At 48.3% G+C, this 14,154-nt stretch overlaps 1 protein-coding gene across 1 annotated transcript; it reads left to right on the top strand.

The window, feature by feature from the left end:
* Positions 1 to 1,919: 1,919 nt before the first annotated feature.
* Positions 1,920 to 13,147, top strand: LOC146356608 (vomeronasal type-2 receptor 26-like). Its single transcript, XM_084832641.1, has 3 exons — positions 1,920 to 2,033; positions 4,349 to 4,576; positions 11,969 to 13,147. The coding sequence occupies exons 2-3, from the start codon at positions 4,564 to 4,566 to the stop codon at positions 12,877 to 12,879; spliced, it is 924 nt and encodes a 307-aa protein (XP_084688767.1). The 5' UTR covers positions 1,920 to 2,033; positions 4,349 to 4,563; the 3' UTR covers positions 12,880 to 13,147.
* The last annotated feature ends 1,007 nt before the right edge of the window (positions 13,148 to 14,154 follow it).

Below are 14,154 nucleotides of genomic sequence, written 5' to 3'. Positions count from 1 at the left end.
AGAATCCTGTCTCTAGACACCTACATCACTTACAACACTGTCCAGGCTGTGGCCCATGCCTTGGATGCTGCTTATTCATCCAGACCCAAGAAGAGGAGGGTGGAGGGTGGAGATAGGGTGGCAGTTCCAAAGCTTCAGCCATGGCAGGTATTCCCTTTTCCACCACAGATATCCCTGCTGAACCAGGCAATCAATTGTACAATTCCAGAATCATTGCCTTGGATATAGTAAATGAGAAATGGAGGTGAAATGTCGCATAGTTGTGGGGCAGCCCCAGTTGTGAATCTTCCTGTGTTGTTCCTTCTTTTTATCCCTTCCACTGGATTCAGAGGATGCAGTCGTTCTGGTAATGCCCCCCGCCCCCCATAACTGGTTCAAGCCATCCTGCAGGGGGGAATCTGAAAGTCTTTGCTTAAATTCATCTAGCTCCTCCTTTGTCCGTGGGACTTTGCATGTAGTTCTGGACCTCATCTAGGTGTTTGGACTGATGGGATTATTTAGCACTGATGTCTCCTGTTAGAATGGCAATTTGCAGAGAAAAACAACATGGAAAAACAGAATGAGTGTTCACCAGTCCCACATGCACACTGGCTATCTAAAGATGATAAAGGAGACCACACCGTTCTTCAGTGAGGAAAAGAAAGCAGTTTTACTCCCAAATATTCTTGCATGTACAATGCAGTTAAAGCACAGAGGTTCAAAACGTTTTTTTCAGTCCATTTTGTGTTCTGTTACACTGGTAGGAGCACTGGGGGAGGTGAGTGAGAGAGGGAGGGAGGGAGGGAGGGAGGGAGGGGAGGACGAAAAGGAAGAAATCATAGGAAACCACAATGTAGGCTATAGCGATCCTAATGCTACCTATGGTCCAAATCTCTATGAACTGCAACCCTGCTTCCTTCCGGCAACTTGCAGGTGCTGCTGCATTAGACCCAGCATAGATAGGCCCATGTGCTGATAGTTTTTGATAGTTTTGTACATTTCCAGCTTTTAGACTATTGTGCCTAGGGGTGGCGCAGACGCCTGACTGGGTCCGAGAATCCATCACGCTCCCCCCCTCCCTCCTGCCTGTGCCCCTGGACCAGGCCTGCTGAGACTCTGGCCTCGCTTGCCCATGCTCGCGCCCTCCTGGACATGCCCCACACTCACCCGGACCAATCCGCAAGCGCCCATCATTTTGCCAAGGCTGGATTTACAGGGGGAAAGGAAGCCATTAAAAATGCACATCTTCAAATATGCGTGAATTGGGACTGGGAAATGGCCCATTTACTAGGGGTGGACGAAAGTCACTTACCTTTTCTCACAGCTTCTTCGCGGTGGGGGGGAGCGCTTCGCTGCTCCCCCCGCGAAGTTCAGGCCGGGGGGGGGAGGCTTCCCGCCTCGCCCGGCCGAAATTCAGGACGGAGGGGAGGCTTCCCGCCTCGCCTGGCCGAAATTCAGGACGGGGAGGAGGCTTGCCGCCTTGCCCGGCCGCGAACGCGAAAGTTAAAAAAAAAAAAAAAAAGCCCCCTGATAGGCTACGTGACGATTCACGTAGCCTATCACGGCTAGATCTGCAAAGTCAGCCGTGATAGGCTACGTCAATCGTCACGTAGCCTATCACAGGTGACTTTAAAAAAAAAAAAAGCACGTACACGAATGGCGGCCCCCATAGGGAGCCGCCATTCGCATTCCTTATTTAGTTGCTGTAGTCTACGTAAATGTTTACGTAGACTACAGCGACCAAATAAGGAATGGGAATGGCGGCTCCCTATGGGGGCCGCCATTATCCGTACACACTTTTTTTTTTTTTTTTTTAAAGTCACCCGTGATAGGCTACGTGACGATTGACGTAGCCTATCACGGCTGACTTTGCAAATCTAGCCGTGATAGGCTACGTGAATCGTCACGTAGCCTATCAGGGGACTTTTTTTTTTTTCTTTGATTGCAATGGCGGCGGCGGCAGCCAGTCGAAAGACCGGCTGCCGCTCCCGCCCCGCTCGAACACCCGACGAACCGCCAGCCGGACCCGCCGCCGGGAGGGACATTCAGGGAAGGTAAGTCCCGTCCCGGGGGGGGGGGGGTGCGGAGGATTTCTCCCGAAACTTGTTCGGGGGGCCGAACACATTGGCGCTCGGCCCCCTGAAGTTTCGGGGAGAAATTCTCCGCCATCCCTACCATTTACACCTCTAATCTTACATATATCCAGCTTTCCCAGCCCGAATTTGTGAGTATTTAAATACATGTATTTTCAATGACCCCCTTTTTCGTAAAAATACACTTTGCAAAATGGCGGGCATTTGCCGATGGGATGCAGGGTGAGCGAGGGTGGCTCGGCGACCTCATGGGGTCGAGTGAGAGTCCAGAGGTCGGGGCTTGAGCAGGGGCAGGGCTCAAGCAGGTGCCCGCCAATTAGGGATGGAGGAGAATTCCGCCACGGATCTTGGTGAAGCCAAATGCCAGTGCACTTGGCCCCCCAAAACCCATGGCAGAACGAAGCCCTCCGCCCCCCACCACGTGAAAGGCAAGCGAAACACAGCACTCACCTGCTGCCGTTCGCGCTGCTCTGAGAATGGCGGCCACTTCACAATTTTAGCCATAATAGGCTATGTAAATACTTATGTAGCCTATCACAGCTAACTCAGGGATGCCAGTTGCGTCCTTGCGGAGGCCGTGATAGGCTACGTAAATATTTACGTAGCCTATCATGGCTAAAAAGGGAACGCAAATGGTGGTGGCTATGGCGGCCGCCATTTGTGTCCCTGCGCAGCCCAGCAGCGGCTGGATGTCACTGCAGGCTGCCCCGGCCGGCGGCTCCATGGAGTTGCTGCGGAGCGGAGCTGACCATCGAGGATTTTGGGGGGAGGGATGGAGCGCCTCCCCCCCACTGCGGATGTACGAAACGAAACAGGTAAGTCGTTTCGTACATCCTTACTGCCGATACCGGATGGGTCTGGGTTTGTCCATCCCTAATTTTGTGCCAGGCTGTACTTTCTCTCATTATCTTGTATTAAAGTTCTTGTAGTAAATTTTTATATTCAACTTTTCTTTCATCTCAAACTGACAATAGATTTTGTGCTAAAAGTAGGGATGTCAGAGAATTCCGCCACGGATCTCAGTGAGGCCGAATGCCAGTGCATTCGGCCCCCCGAACTCCGTGGCGGAAAGGCCTGCCCCCCCCCGCCCCCCCGTGGATTCCCCCCAGGATGAGACCTATCTGGGGCGGTGGCAGCAGCTCCGGCGGCGGCGGTGGCTGCAGTGGCTGGTCTTCTGACCGGCTGCTGCTGCCGCCATTTGCAGTCTTGGCTTGGAAAAAACATAAACAAAAAACCGCGTATGCAAATGGCGGCAGCTACGGCTGCTGCCATTTGCGTTCCTTATTTTTGGCCGTCTTAGTCTATGTAAATATTTACGTAGACTATGACAGCGAAAATGAAGGGGAAAGCAAATAGCGTCCGCTACGCTATTTGCGTACCCCTTATTTTCGCCGTCATAGTCTACGTAAATATTTACTAAGATGACCAAAAATAAGGAATGCAAATGGCGGTGTCCGTAGCTGCCACCATTTGCATACGGTTTTTTTGTTTTTTTTGTTTTTTTACCCAGAGCCCTCCGTGGCCAGACATCCGGCTGCGGACAGCTCTGGCCTGGGCCTGGCCGGCTGCTGCGCAGAGCTGCCACAAAGCACAGCCGGCCATGGAGGATTCCGGAGGGGAGGAATGGATCGCCTCCCCCCCCATTGAGGATTCCGGGGGGAGGGACGGAATGCCTCCTCCCCCACCATCAACATAATCCACGGAAAGGTAAGTGACTTTCGTACATCCCTAGCTGAAAGCAAATTTTAATGAAGTTGTGTAATGAGATCCCTGAGGCACTAAATTCAGGTTCTCACCCGAGCATACATTAAATGTATAATATTTACAATGCAATCCTCTGTGAGCCTTCTCAGAACTAAATCATATGGAGCACCATTGAATTAACTCCCACGTAAGTGTGTGTATGACTGCGGCCTCAATTACATAACTGACATTTTGCTGCTTTTCAATGATTCCTGAAAGGTGCTCCATGAAGTGGCATCTCTTGTGACTTCTCTTTGCCAGAGGCTAAGACCAGGCCCAGGGCTGAGAACAAGGGGATATGTCTAATGGATTCAGCTTCGTGAGCTCCTAAAGCAAACAAAGAGCATTTGAGATGGAAAACAGGTCCCTTGTGAATTTCAAGAGACACTCCCAGACATCTGAGTCTGGCACCAGACATTTGAATCTGGCACCAGCCCTGAGCCATAGGAGCTTCAAACATGGAAAGGGCAGAACTGAGGTATCAAATGTGGCTTCTTTGTTCCTCAATAATGGTGTTTTCTCTGCCATTCTAGATTCACCTTTTCCTGAGAAATGCCCAGTTTTACAATACGTCTATGGATGCAATGCATTTGGATAAAAATGGAGACTTGACAGCCAACTTTGACATTATGAACTGGGTGAAATTGCCCAATAGGACTGTCATTGGACTGAAATTTGGGAGAATGGAAAGACGGGGATCCCCAAGCCTCAAAGTCACCATTGACCCGGATGCCATTGTGTGGCCCAAATGGCTCAACCAGGTGAAGGCAACCATTCCTTGGATTTCACTGTATTTCTTGACCATCTCTTAACCTCTATTATTTTTGACAGGTATATTTAAGAAAGGCAATAAATATAATCTGGATGGAACATGCAATTGCTTCAGTTTCACAGGCTTAAGCTTAGTTACGGGATCAAATTAAACCCTGGAATACTCTTGGGCTCTTTCCAACTCCCTCTCTCCTCTCCACAGATGAATTTCCCCTAACACATTTTCCTTGCTGTTCCTGATCTTTCTGCTTAGCCCCTGCCTCATTCCAGGTGCGTGGAAAGCTGTCACCCTGGATTCGTGAAGGTGGCTCAGGAAGGAAAGCTCGCTTGCTGCTACGACTGTGTTCCCTGTCCAGGAGGGACCATCTCCACCCAGGAAGGTGGGTGAGTGTGGAGGAAGATGCAGCCCCTGCTGAGGAGTGGAAGATGCACACAGGCGGTTTCTGTGAAGTTTTTCTTAAGAGGATTTCTAAACTTGTGTCCTTCATTGCAATATCCGCAATTTATTTGAACAATATGAGTCACAAAAACTAATCTGGGAGACTGGACAGTAGGGGAGGGGAGGGTGACTCCAGACATTTTCTGTGATGTTTTCTTTTCTTTTCACCACTTGTCTAAACTTGGATCCTTTCTTGCAATATCCATAATTCCTTTCAGAAAATGATTCTTAAGCAGTAACATTGGAGGATCGACCCCTCCATGGTTGAGGCAGTGCATAGCGCTGGGATATGCTCCACCAAACTAGATGTGTCTTATGCACTTGACACTGCACACAAACCCTCCATGGTTAATATTGTGATGTTCACCCCACTTCTCTGAGCAGTGAGAAATGCCAGGGATGGAGTGCTTGCTGAATTTTGGTTTCTTTTGGAAGGAGGTCAGTGGAGGCTTAGTGGCATTTTGCATTATATGAATCCACAAATGTACATGAAAACATAAGAAGAGAAACGTTAGATTAGATCAATTTTTATTAGTCCAGCATTCTGTTCTCACAGTGGCCAACAATTCCCAGAGTGGCCAAGGGGAAGCATGTAAGGAGGACTTGTGTGCAATACACCCTCCCGCTCCTGTTGCCCAGTAATGGGTATACAGAGCCATGCTGCTTCTGACACCTGAATTAATATGTAGCCATCATGACAAACCATTCAACACCACAGTAATCCAAGTCTATGCCCCAACCACTGAGGCTGAAGAAGCTGAGGTTGATCAGTTCTATGAAGACCTACAACACCTTCTAGAACTAACAAGATGTCCTTTTCATCATACGGGATTGGAATGTGAAAGTAGGAAGTCAAGAAATAACCAGGAAAACAGGCAAGCATGGCCTTGGTATACAAAATGAAGCAGGACAAAGGCTAATAGAGTTTTGCCATGAGAACACGCTGATCATAGCAAACACTCTTTTCCAACAGCACAAGAGGCAACTCTACACATGGACATCACCAGATGGTCAATATCGAAATCAGATTGATTATGTCCTTTGCAGCCAAAGATGGAGAAGCTCTATACAGTCAGTCAAAACAAGACCTGGAGCTGACTGTGGCTCACATCATGAGCTGCTTCTTGCAAAATTTCAGCTTAAATTGAAGAACATTCAGGTATGACCTAAATCATCTCCCTTATGAATATACAGTGGAGGTGAGGAATAGATTTCAGGGATTAGACCTGATAGAGTGCCTGAGGAACAATGGATGGAGTTCTGTAACATTGTTCAGAAGGCAGCAACTAAATCCATCTAGGGATGGCGGAGAATTCCACCACGGATTTCAGTGAGGCCGAATTAGGGATGTCAGAGAATTTCTCCACGAATCTCCAGGAGGCCGAATGCCAACGCATTGGGCTCCGCAAAATTGGTGGAGAAACAGTTCGCCACCCCCCCACCCCCCCGGGATGGGACTTACATTCGGCGAATGTCCCTGGTGGTGGAGGCTCCCGGCGGAGGTGCAGTAGCGGTGCGGCGGCGGCCGGTCTTCTGACCGGCTGCCGCCGCCGCCATTTCCAAGTAAAAAAAAAGAAAACGTGATAGGCTACGTAAAGATTTACATAGCCTATAACGGCTAGATTTTCAAAAAACACCGTGTTAGGCTACATAAATCTTTACGTAGCCTATCACAGCTGACTTTGGAAAAAAAAAAAAGCGCGTATGCAAATGGCGGCGCCCATGGGCGCCACCATTTGTGTTCCTTATTTTGGCACGGGTAGTCTACGTAAATATTTACATAGAGTATAAGGAACGCAAATGGCGGCGCCCATGGGCATGCCATTTGCGTACGCACTTTTTTTTTTTTCAAAGTCAGCCGTGATAGGCTACGTAAAGATTTACGTAGCCTATCACAGCTGACTGCAGGCCAGGGACGCAAACGGCGGCGGCTACGGCCACCGCCATTTGCGTCCCGGCAGGAGAAGAACTTTCGCAGCCGGAGAGGCGGGGTGCTCCCCCCCGGCCAGAATTTCAGCGGGGAGGGATGGCGCGCCTCCCCCCCAGGCAGAATTTCAGTCGGGAGGGATGGTGCACCTCCCCCCCGCTCAGAATTTCGGGGGGAGGGACGCAGCACCTCCCCCCCACCGCGAAGCAAGCTTTGGGATCAGGTAAGTGACTTTCGTCCATCCCTAGGCCGAATGTACTGGCATTCGGCCCCCTGAAACCCGTGGCAGAATGGCCTGCCACCCCCCCGTGCCTGCACGGATTAACCCAGGATGAGACTTACCTGGGGTGGATATTCCGGACGGCGGCGGCTCCAGCAGCGGCTGCAGCGGCGACGGCGGTGGCGGCTGGTCTTCAAACCGGCTGCCGCAGCCGCCATTTGCAGTCTAGTCTTTTTTTTTTTTTAACCTGAACATGATAAGCTATGTAAAGACTTACGTAGACTATCACTTCTGGTTAGGTAAAAGAAAAAAAAGCGTAAGCAAATGGCGGCTATGCCCACCGCCATTTGTGTTCCTTTTTTTTCCCCATCTTAGTCTACGTAAATATTTATGTAGACTAAGACGGCGAAAGATAAGGAACACAAATGGCAGCAGCAGGAGTCGCCGCCATTTGCGTATGCTTGGCTTGGCTGCGGAGCGGAGCTGGCCAGGCAGGATTCCGGGGGGGAGGGACGGAGCGCCTCTCCCCCCCCCAGCGGAAACAGAACGGAACAGAAGGTAAGTGTTCCGTCCATCCCTAAATCCATCCCAAAGAAAAAGAAATGCAAGAAAGCAAAGTGGCTGTCTGATGAGGCTTTACAAGTAGCTGAAGAATGAAGGGAAGCAAAAAGCAAGGGAGAAAGGGGAAGATATATCCAACTGAATGCAGAGTTCCAGAGAATAGCAAGGAGAGTCAAGAAGGCCTTCTTAAATGAACAATGCACAGAAATCGAGGAAAACAATAGAATGGGAAAGACTAGAGATCTTTTCAAGAAAATCAAACATCTCAAGGGAACATTTTGTGCAAAGATGAGCATGATAAAGGACAAAGAACGCAGGGACCTAACAGAAGCAGATGAGATTAAGAAGAGGTGGCAAGAATACACAGAACTATACAGGACAGATCTGAGTGTCCCTGATAGCCATGATAGTGCAGTCACTGAACTTGGGCCAGACATCCTAGAGAGTGAAGTCAAGTGGGCCTTAGGAAGCATTACTAACAACAAAGCTAGCAGAGATGACAGAATTCCAGCTGAGCTATTTAAAACCCTAAAAGATGATGCTGTTAAAGTGCTGCACTCAATATGCCAACACATTTGGAACACTCAGGAGTGGCCACAAGACTGGAAAAGGTCAGTTTACATTCCAGTTCCAAAGAAGGGCAACGCCAAAGAGTGTTCAAACTACGGTGCAATTGCGCTCATTTCACATGCCAGCAAGATGATGCTCAAAATCCTACAAGCTTGGCTTCAGCAGCATGTGAACTGAGAACTACAGGAAGTACAAGCTGGGTTTCGAAGAGGCAGAGGAACTAGAGATCAAATCTCTAACATTCGCTGGATGATGGAGAAAGCAAAAGAATTCCTGAAAACCGTCTATTTCTGCTTCATTGACTATGCTAAAGCCTTTGATTGTGTGGATCACAACAAACTGTGGCAAATTCTGAAAGAGATGGGAGTATCAGACCACCTTGCCTGTCTCCTGAGAAACCTGTACGAGGGTCAAGAAGCAATCGGACATGGAACAACCAAGTGGTTCAAAATTGGGAAAGGAGTATGACAAGGCTGCATATTGTCACCCTGCTTATTTAACTTATATGCAGAGTACATCATGAGAAATGCCGGGTTGGATGAATCACAGGTCGGAATTAAGACTGCCGGGAGAATTATCAACAACCTCCGATATGCAGACGATACCACCCTAATGGCAGAAAGCAAAGAGGATCTCAACAGCCTCTTGTTGAGGGTGAAAGAGGAGAGTGCAAAAGCTGGTTTGAAACTCAACATTAAAACTCAACTAAGATCATGGCAGCTGGCCCCATCACTTCCTGGCATATAGAAGGGGAAGAAATGGAAGCAGTGACAAATTTTATTTTCTTGGGCTCCAAGATCACCGCAGATGGTGACTGTAGCCATGAAATTAAAGGACACTTGCTCCTTGGGAGGAAAGCTATGGCAAACCTAGACAGCATAGTAAGAAGCAGAGACATCACCTTGCCGACAAAGGTCCATCTAATCAAAGCTATGGTTTTCCCAGTAGCAACGTATGGCTGTGAGAGCTGGACTATAAGGAAGGCTGAGCGCCGAAGAATTGATGCTTTCGAACTGTGGTGCTGGAGAAGACTCTTACGAGTCCCCTGGACAGCAAGGAGGTCCAATCAGTCAATCCTAAAGGAAATCAACCCTGAGTGCTCATTGGAAAGACAGATACTGAAGGTGAAACTCAAATATTTTGGCCACCTAATGCAAAGAGAAAACTCTCTGGAAAAGATCCTAATGCTGGGAAAGATTGAAGGCCAAAGGAGAAGGGGATGGCAGAGGATGGGATGGCTAGATAACATCACCGATGCAATGAATGTGAACTTGAGCACGCTCCGGGAGAGAGGAGAGGATAGGAAGGCCTGGTTTTCTCTGGTCCATGGGGTCATGAAGAGTCGGACACAACTTAACGACTGAACAACAACAACAACAACAACAACAACATGACTAGGAGCCTCTGTTTGCCTTTCCTCCATTTATTTGTCTCACCCTCTTTTAAAGGTGTCCATCTTGTTGATCATCACTACACCTTTTGTTAGCAAATGCCATAATTTAAACATGCATGTGTGAAGTACTCCCTTTTCTTTGATCTGAATCTAGGGCTGTGCACTGCTTCAGCAAGAGGCCCAAACCCTGAGTCGAAGCGGGCTGCTTTGGGTCACTTTGTGCCCCTTCCGAGGTGAAGCGGAGGGGGCACGAAGGGAATTGGAGCAGGTTGGGGGCTCACCAAAGAACTCGGTGTTCTTTGGAGCTTCAGACCCTGGCCCAGCACCCCCTCAGCGCTTCCAGGTCCTTACCAGAGCTGCCTTCTCTGCCACTGCTGCAGCCTTCTCGCCGACACCTTCTCTGTCGCTGCCTTTGCCGCTGCCCACCACTGCCACCAGCTGCTTAGGCCTGGAGACATAGCAACTCTTCTTTCAGGGAGTCGCCATTTTAAAAATGGCAACTCCCTGGAAGAAGACGAGTCGCTGCGCATCCAGGCGTCAGGAGATGGGAGCAGCAGCAGCAGCAGAGGAGGAGGCAGCCAAGGTAAGGAGTTGGGGGTTGCGGGGAGCATCGCGGGAGGACTCAAAGTGGGGTTCACTATCCGAACCCCGCTTTGGGTTCAGGGACAAGGCAGGTCAGGGGCTCCGAATCTGCCCGAGCCAGATTGGGCCCACCTCAGAACCTGCAAAGCAGCTTCCGAGTCAGATCAGGGGGTCCCTGCACAGCCCTACCCTTCCTTCATTCAGAGACATAGTTCTTTGACCAAACATCAGGGGGCCATGAAAAATGGTAAAAACTGGAAGCCAGAACAGGAGAAAATATGTCACCATGTTTGGCCTTGTTAAAATTCTGAATGGAGGTCTAGCTCTTATTCCTTCTGATGGACTGTCAAAATAGGCATTTTAGTAGCTGCCTGTCAGTGCATTTTCATGGTCACCTTTGAATATACAGTCATGGTCAGAAATATTGGAACAAGGATAACTGTTTTGGCAGTTGGCCTCTGTACACCACCACATTGATGGTGTACAGCTGTAATGCAAGGGGTTTGACAAAAGTGGGGCACTAACCATTCAGGAAGTGACGCCAGTGGCATTTACGTAGCCTATAACGGCAAAAAACAGGGACGCAAATGGCGGCTACTGCGGCCGCCATTTGCGTCCCCACTTTTTTTACAGTGATAGGGTACGTAAATATTTACGTAGCCTATCACAGCTCAGCAAAGGGATGCAAATGGTGGCCACTATGCCAGCCACCATTTGCATCCACAGGCCTGCAAACTTAGTAGAACTGCGAATGTATCTGGCCGGTGGCTCCGCGGAGTTGCCGCGGAGCAGAGCCGGCCAGTGAGGATTTCGGGGGGAGGGATGGAGCGCCTCCCCCCCACCGTGGATGTCATGAAATGGAACATGTAAGTCATTTCGTACATCCCTACTTCTGATGGACTGTTGAAACAGGCACTTTACTGGACACTTGTCTGCACATGCTCACATATCGCATGCGCCTCCATCTGTGTGTTTTGAAAATTGTGCCCTGTTTCTATGTTTTCCCATCTTCTTTTGTACGTGGGCTTTGTAGTTTTGCACCATCAATTTTACCATTTGTACCATAATTCACACCTTTAACATTTATAACAACAGTTGGGTCTTGTTAGCATTGCTTTTGTGGTATTCTGCAACTGTTCCTCTCCCTTTTTGTTTCAAGTGCTCCAGCTCGGCCAGGGACTCGTCACAGTTTCATCCGGATGGTTTACTCCCCAATTGGGAGGCACCACAGAGGCTAGTCCCTGGGACTTCACATGCCATACATCACCCCATAGTGAAGGAGCATATCATGCAAAACAACCAATGCTGAGCAGCACTGGCAATGTCCCCTCTTGCCCACATCCCCTGCTGTGATCTCCAATCACACATCGGAGATAGCAGTGAGGATTCTTTAAAAGATAGAAGGCTAAAACCCACCTGTTAGAATAATCCATGAAGGCCAAATAAAGCCTGCAGGACAGAAATTCCCCATTTCTTGGTTGAAGTCATGGTTCAATATGGATCCTAAACACATGAATCACCAAAATGTGGGTTCTTGACATGGGAGAATGTTGAAGCCCAGAAAGCCAGATTGTGCCCTGCATGAAATTATTGTGTGCTGCCCATCACATGGGAGAAGTATCTTTGATGGATTGTAAAAGAACAGATATTGCCAAGGATGTAAGGGACATGTTACTCTTGTTCTTTCCAGATGCAGACAATTGCAACAAGTGTCCTGATGATCAGCATCCAAATAAGAGCAGAGATCAATGTATCCCCAAGATTACAACCTTCCTGTCAAATGGAGAAACTTTGGGGATCGCACTTTCTTCCTTCGCCTTGTTCCTGTCCTTAATCACAGCACATGTGTTAGGAATATTCATTAAATTCCAAGAAACTCCAATCGTCAAAGCCAACAACCGGGACCTTTCCTACATTCTCCTCATCTTCCTCATGCTCTCCTTCTTGTCCTCCTTACTGTTCATTGGCCAGCCAGGGAAAGCCAGCTGCCTTCTCCGACAAACAGCCTTCAGCATCATCTTCACGGTTGCCATCTCTTCTCTCTTGGCCAAAACAATCACTGTGGTGCTGGCCTTCCAGGCCACAAAGCCAGGGAACAGGGTGAGGAATTTGCTGGGAAGGCGTTTGGCCAACTCCACTGTCATTTCCTGTTCCGGTATTCAAGCTGGCATTTGTGCCATCTGGCTGGGTACCTCTCCACCCTTCCCAGACTCAGACAAGCACTCACAGCCAGCACAGATCATCCTGCAATGCAACGAAGGGTCTATTGCTATGTTTTACATTGCCTTTGGCTACATGGGCTTCCTGGCTGCCATCTGCTTCATGGTGGCTTTCCTAGCCAGGAAGCTGCCTGGGGCCTTCAATGAAGCCAAGCTGATCACCTTCAGCATGCTGGTCTTCTGCTGCATCTGGGTGTCCTTTGTGCCAACCTACCTGAGCACCAAGGGGAAATACATGGTAGCTGTGCAGGTCTTCTCTATTTTGGCCTCCAGTGCTGGGTTACTGGGCTGCATCTTTTTCCCCAAGTGCTATATCATTATTCTGAGGCCTCATCTGAATACAAAGGAGCATCTTGTAATGAAAACCAAAGAATTAATCTGATTCATATTTTTAGCAAACATCCTGATATTCTATTTTCCTGCAATAGTCTGCATTTGGAAAACTTGGCTTCATTCCAACTACAGAAAAGCAAACAAGGAAACATTTGCCTTTTTAATCTTGCTCGCTATGGCTTTTATTTTTATGGTATTACTCTGGGTTTAAATGCTCCCTGCTTTTCACTTTGGTTAAGATTGTATCAATGTACATCTCCAGAATAATGTATGTTACAGTCAATTTTTAGGAATAAAATGTAACTGCTGAAGAAGTCAAGATTTCTTCAAAGAATCATGGTTATTAGCACAACGTTTTCAAGAAGGAGGATACCCCACCAAGGTGGTAAAAGCAGCTATGAACAGAGCGAATCCCTAGAAATGAGATACTTTATTAGGTCTCCCAAAAGGAACAGTAAAACAACAGAGAGAACAGTGAGCAACGTGTATTCTTCATTTCAACCCAGTCACAAAAAGATTACAAACACACATATCCCCCCCCCCCCAGCAACTGGAGTCTTATTCAGGATTTGCTAGGTTTAACTACAAGACCCAGAGTAATGTTTAAGAGAACAAAAGGCTCAAGGACTGGTTAGTGCACACTGAACACACGCAGAGCACAAACAAGATCAAAGTATCCCTTTTGCTGGCAAAATATGTGTGAATTTATGCCATTGCATGCCCCTGCAAAAAGATATATATTGGTAAGGACTTGAGACCTTTAAAGCTTAGAATAAGGGTACATTTGTGTAATTTACGTAGGGATGTACGAAAGTCACTTAACTTTTTGTGGAACTGATTCGCAGTGGGGGGGAGGCACTCCGTCCCTCCCCCCAGAATCCTGCCCAGCCGGCTCCACTCCACTTCCGGCCGCCGACGGGCTGCTGCAGATGCAAATGGTGGCTTCCGTAGAGGCCGTCATTTGTGTCCTTACAGGCTGCCATGATAGGCTACATAAGTATTTACGTAGCCTATCACGGTAAGCTAAAAACAAACAAACAAAAAAAAAACGTGTACCCAAATGGTGGCGGATACAGCGGCTGCCATTTGCGTTCCCTATTTTTCACTGTTTTATCCTATGTAAATATTTACGTAGGCAATTATGGCGAAAAAAAGGAACCACAAATAGTTTAGTGGGTGCTATTCGCGTTTCTTTTTTTTTCACTGTCAAAGCCTATGTAAATATTTACGTAGGCTAGAAGGGCAAAAAATTAGGGATGTAAGAAAGTCACTTACCTTTTCGATGGGGTGATTCGCGGTGGGGGGGAGGCGCTCCGCACCTCCC

This window comes from Heloderma suspectum, chromosome 2 (assembly GCF_057233095.1).
Source record: "Heloderma suspectum isolate Gila_16-S chromosome 2, 16-S_ref, whole genome shotgun sequence".
NCBI classification, from domain to species: Eukaryota; Metazoa; Chordata; class Lepidosauria; order Squamata; family Helodermatidae; genus Heloderma; species Heloderma suspectum.
This window is presented reverse-complemented; position numbering and strand designations above follow the sequence as displayed.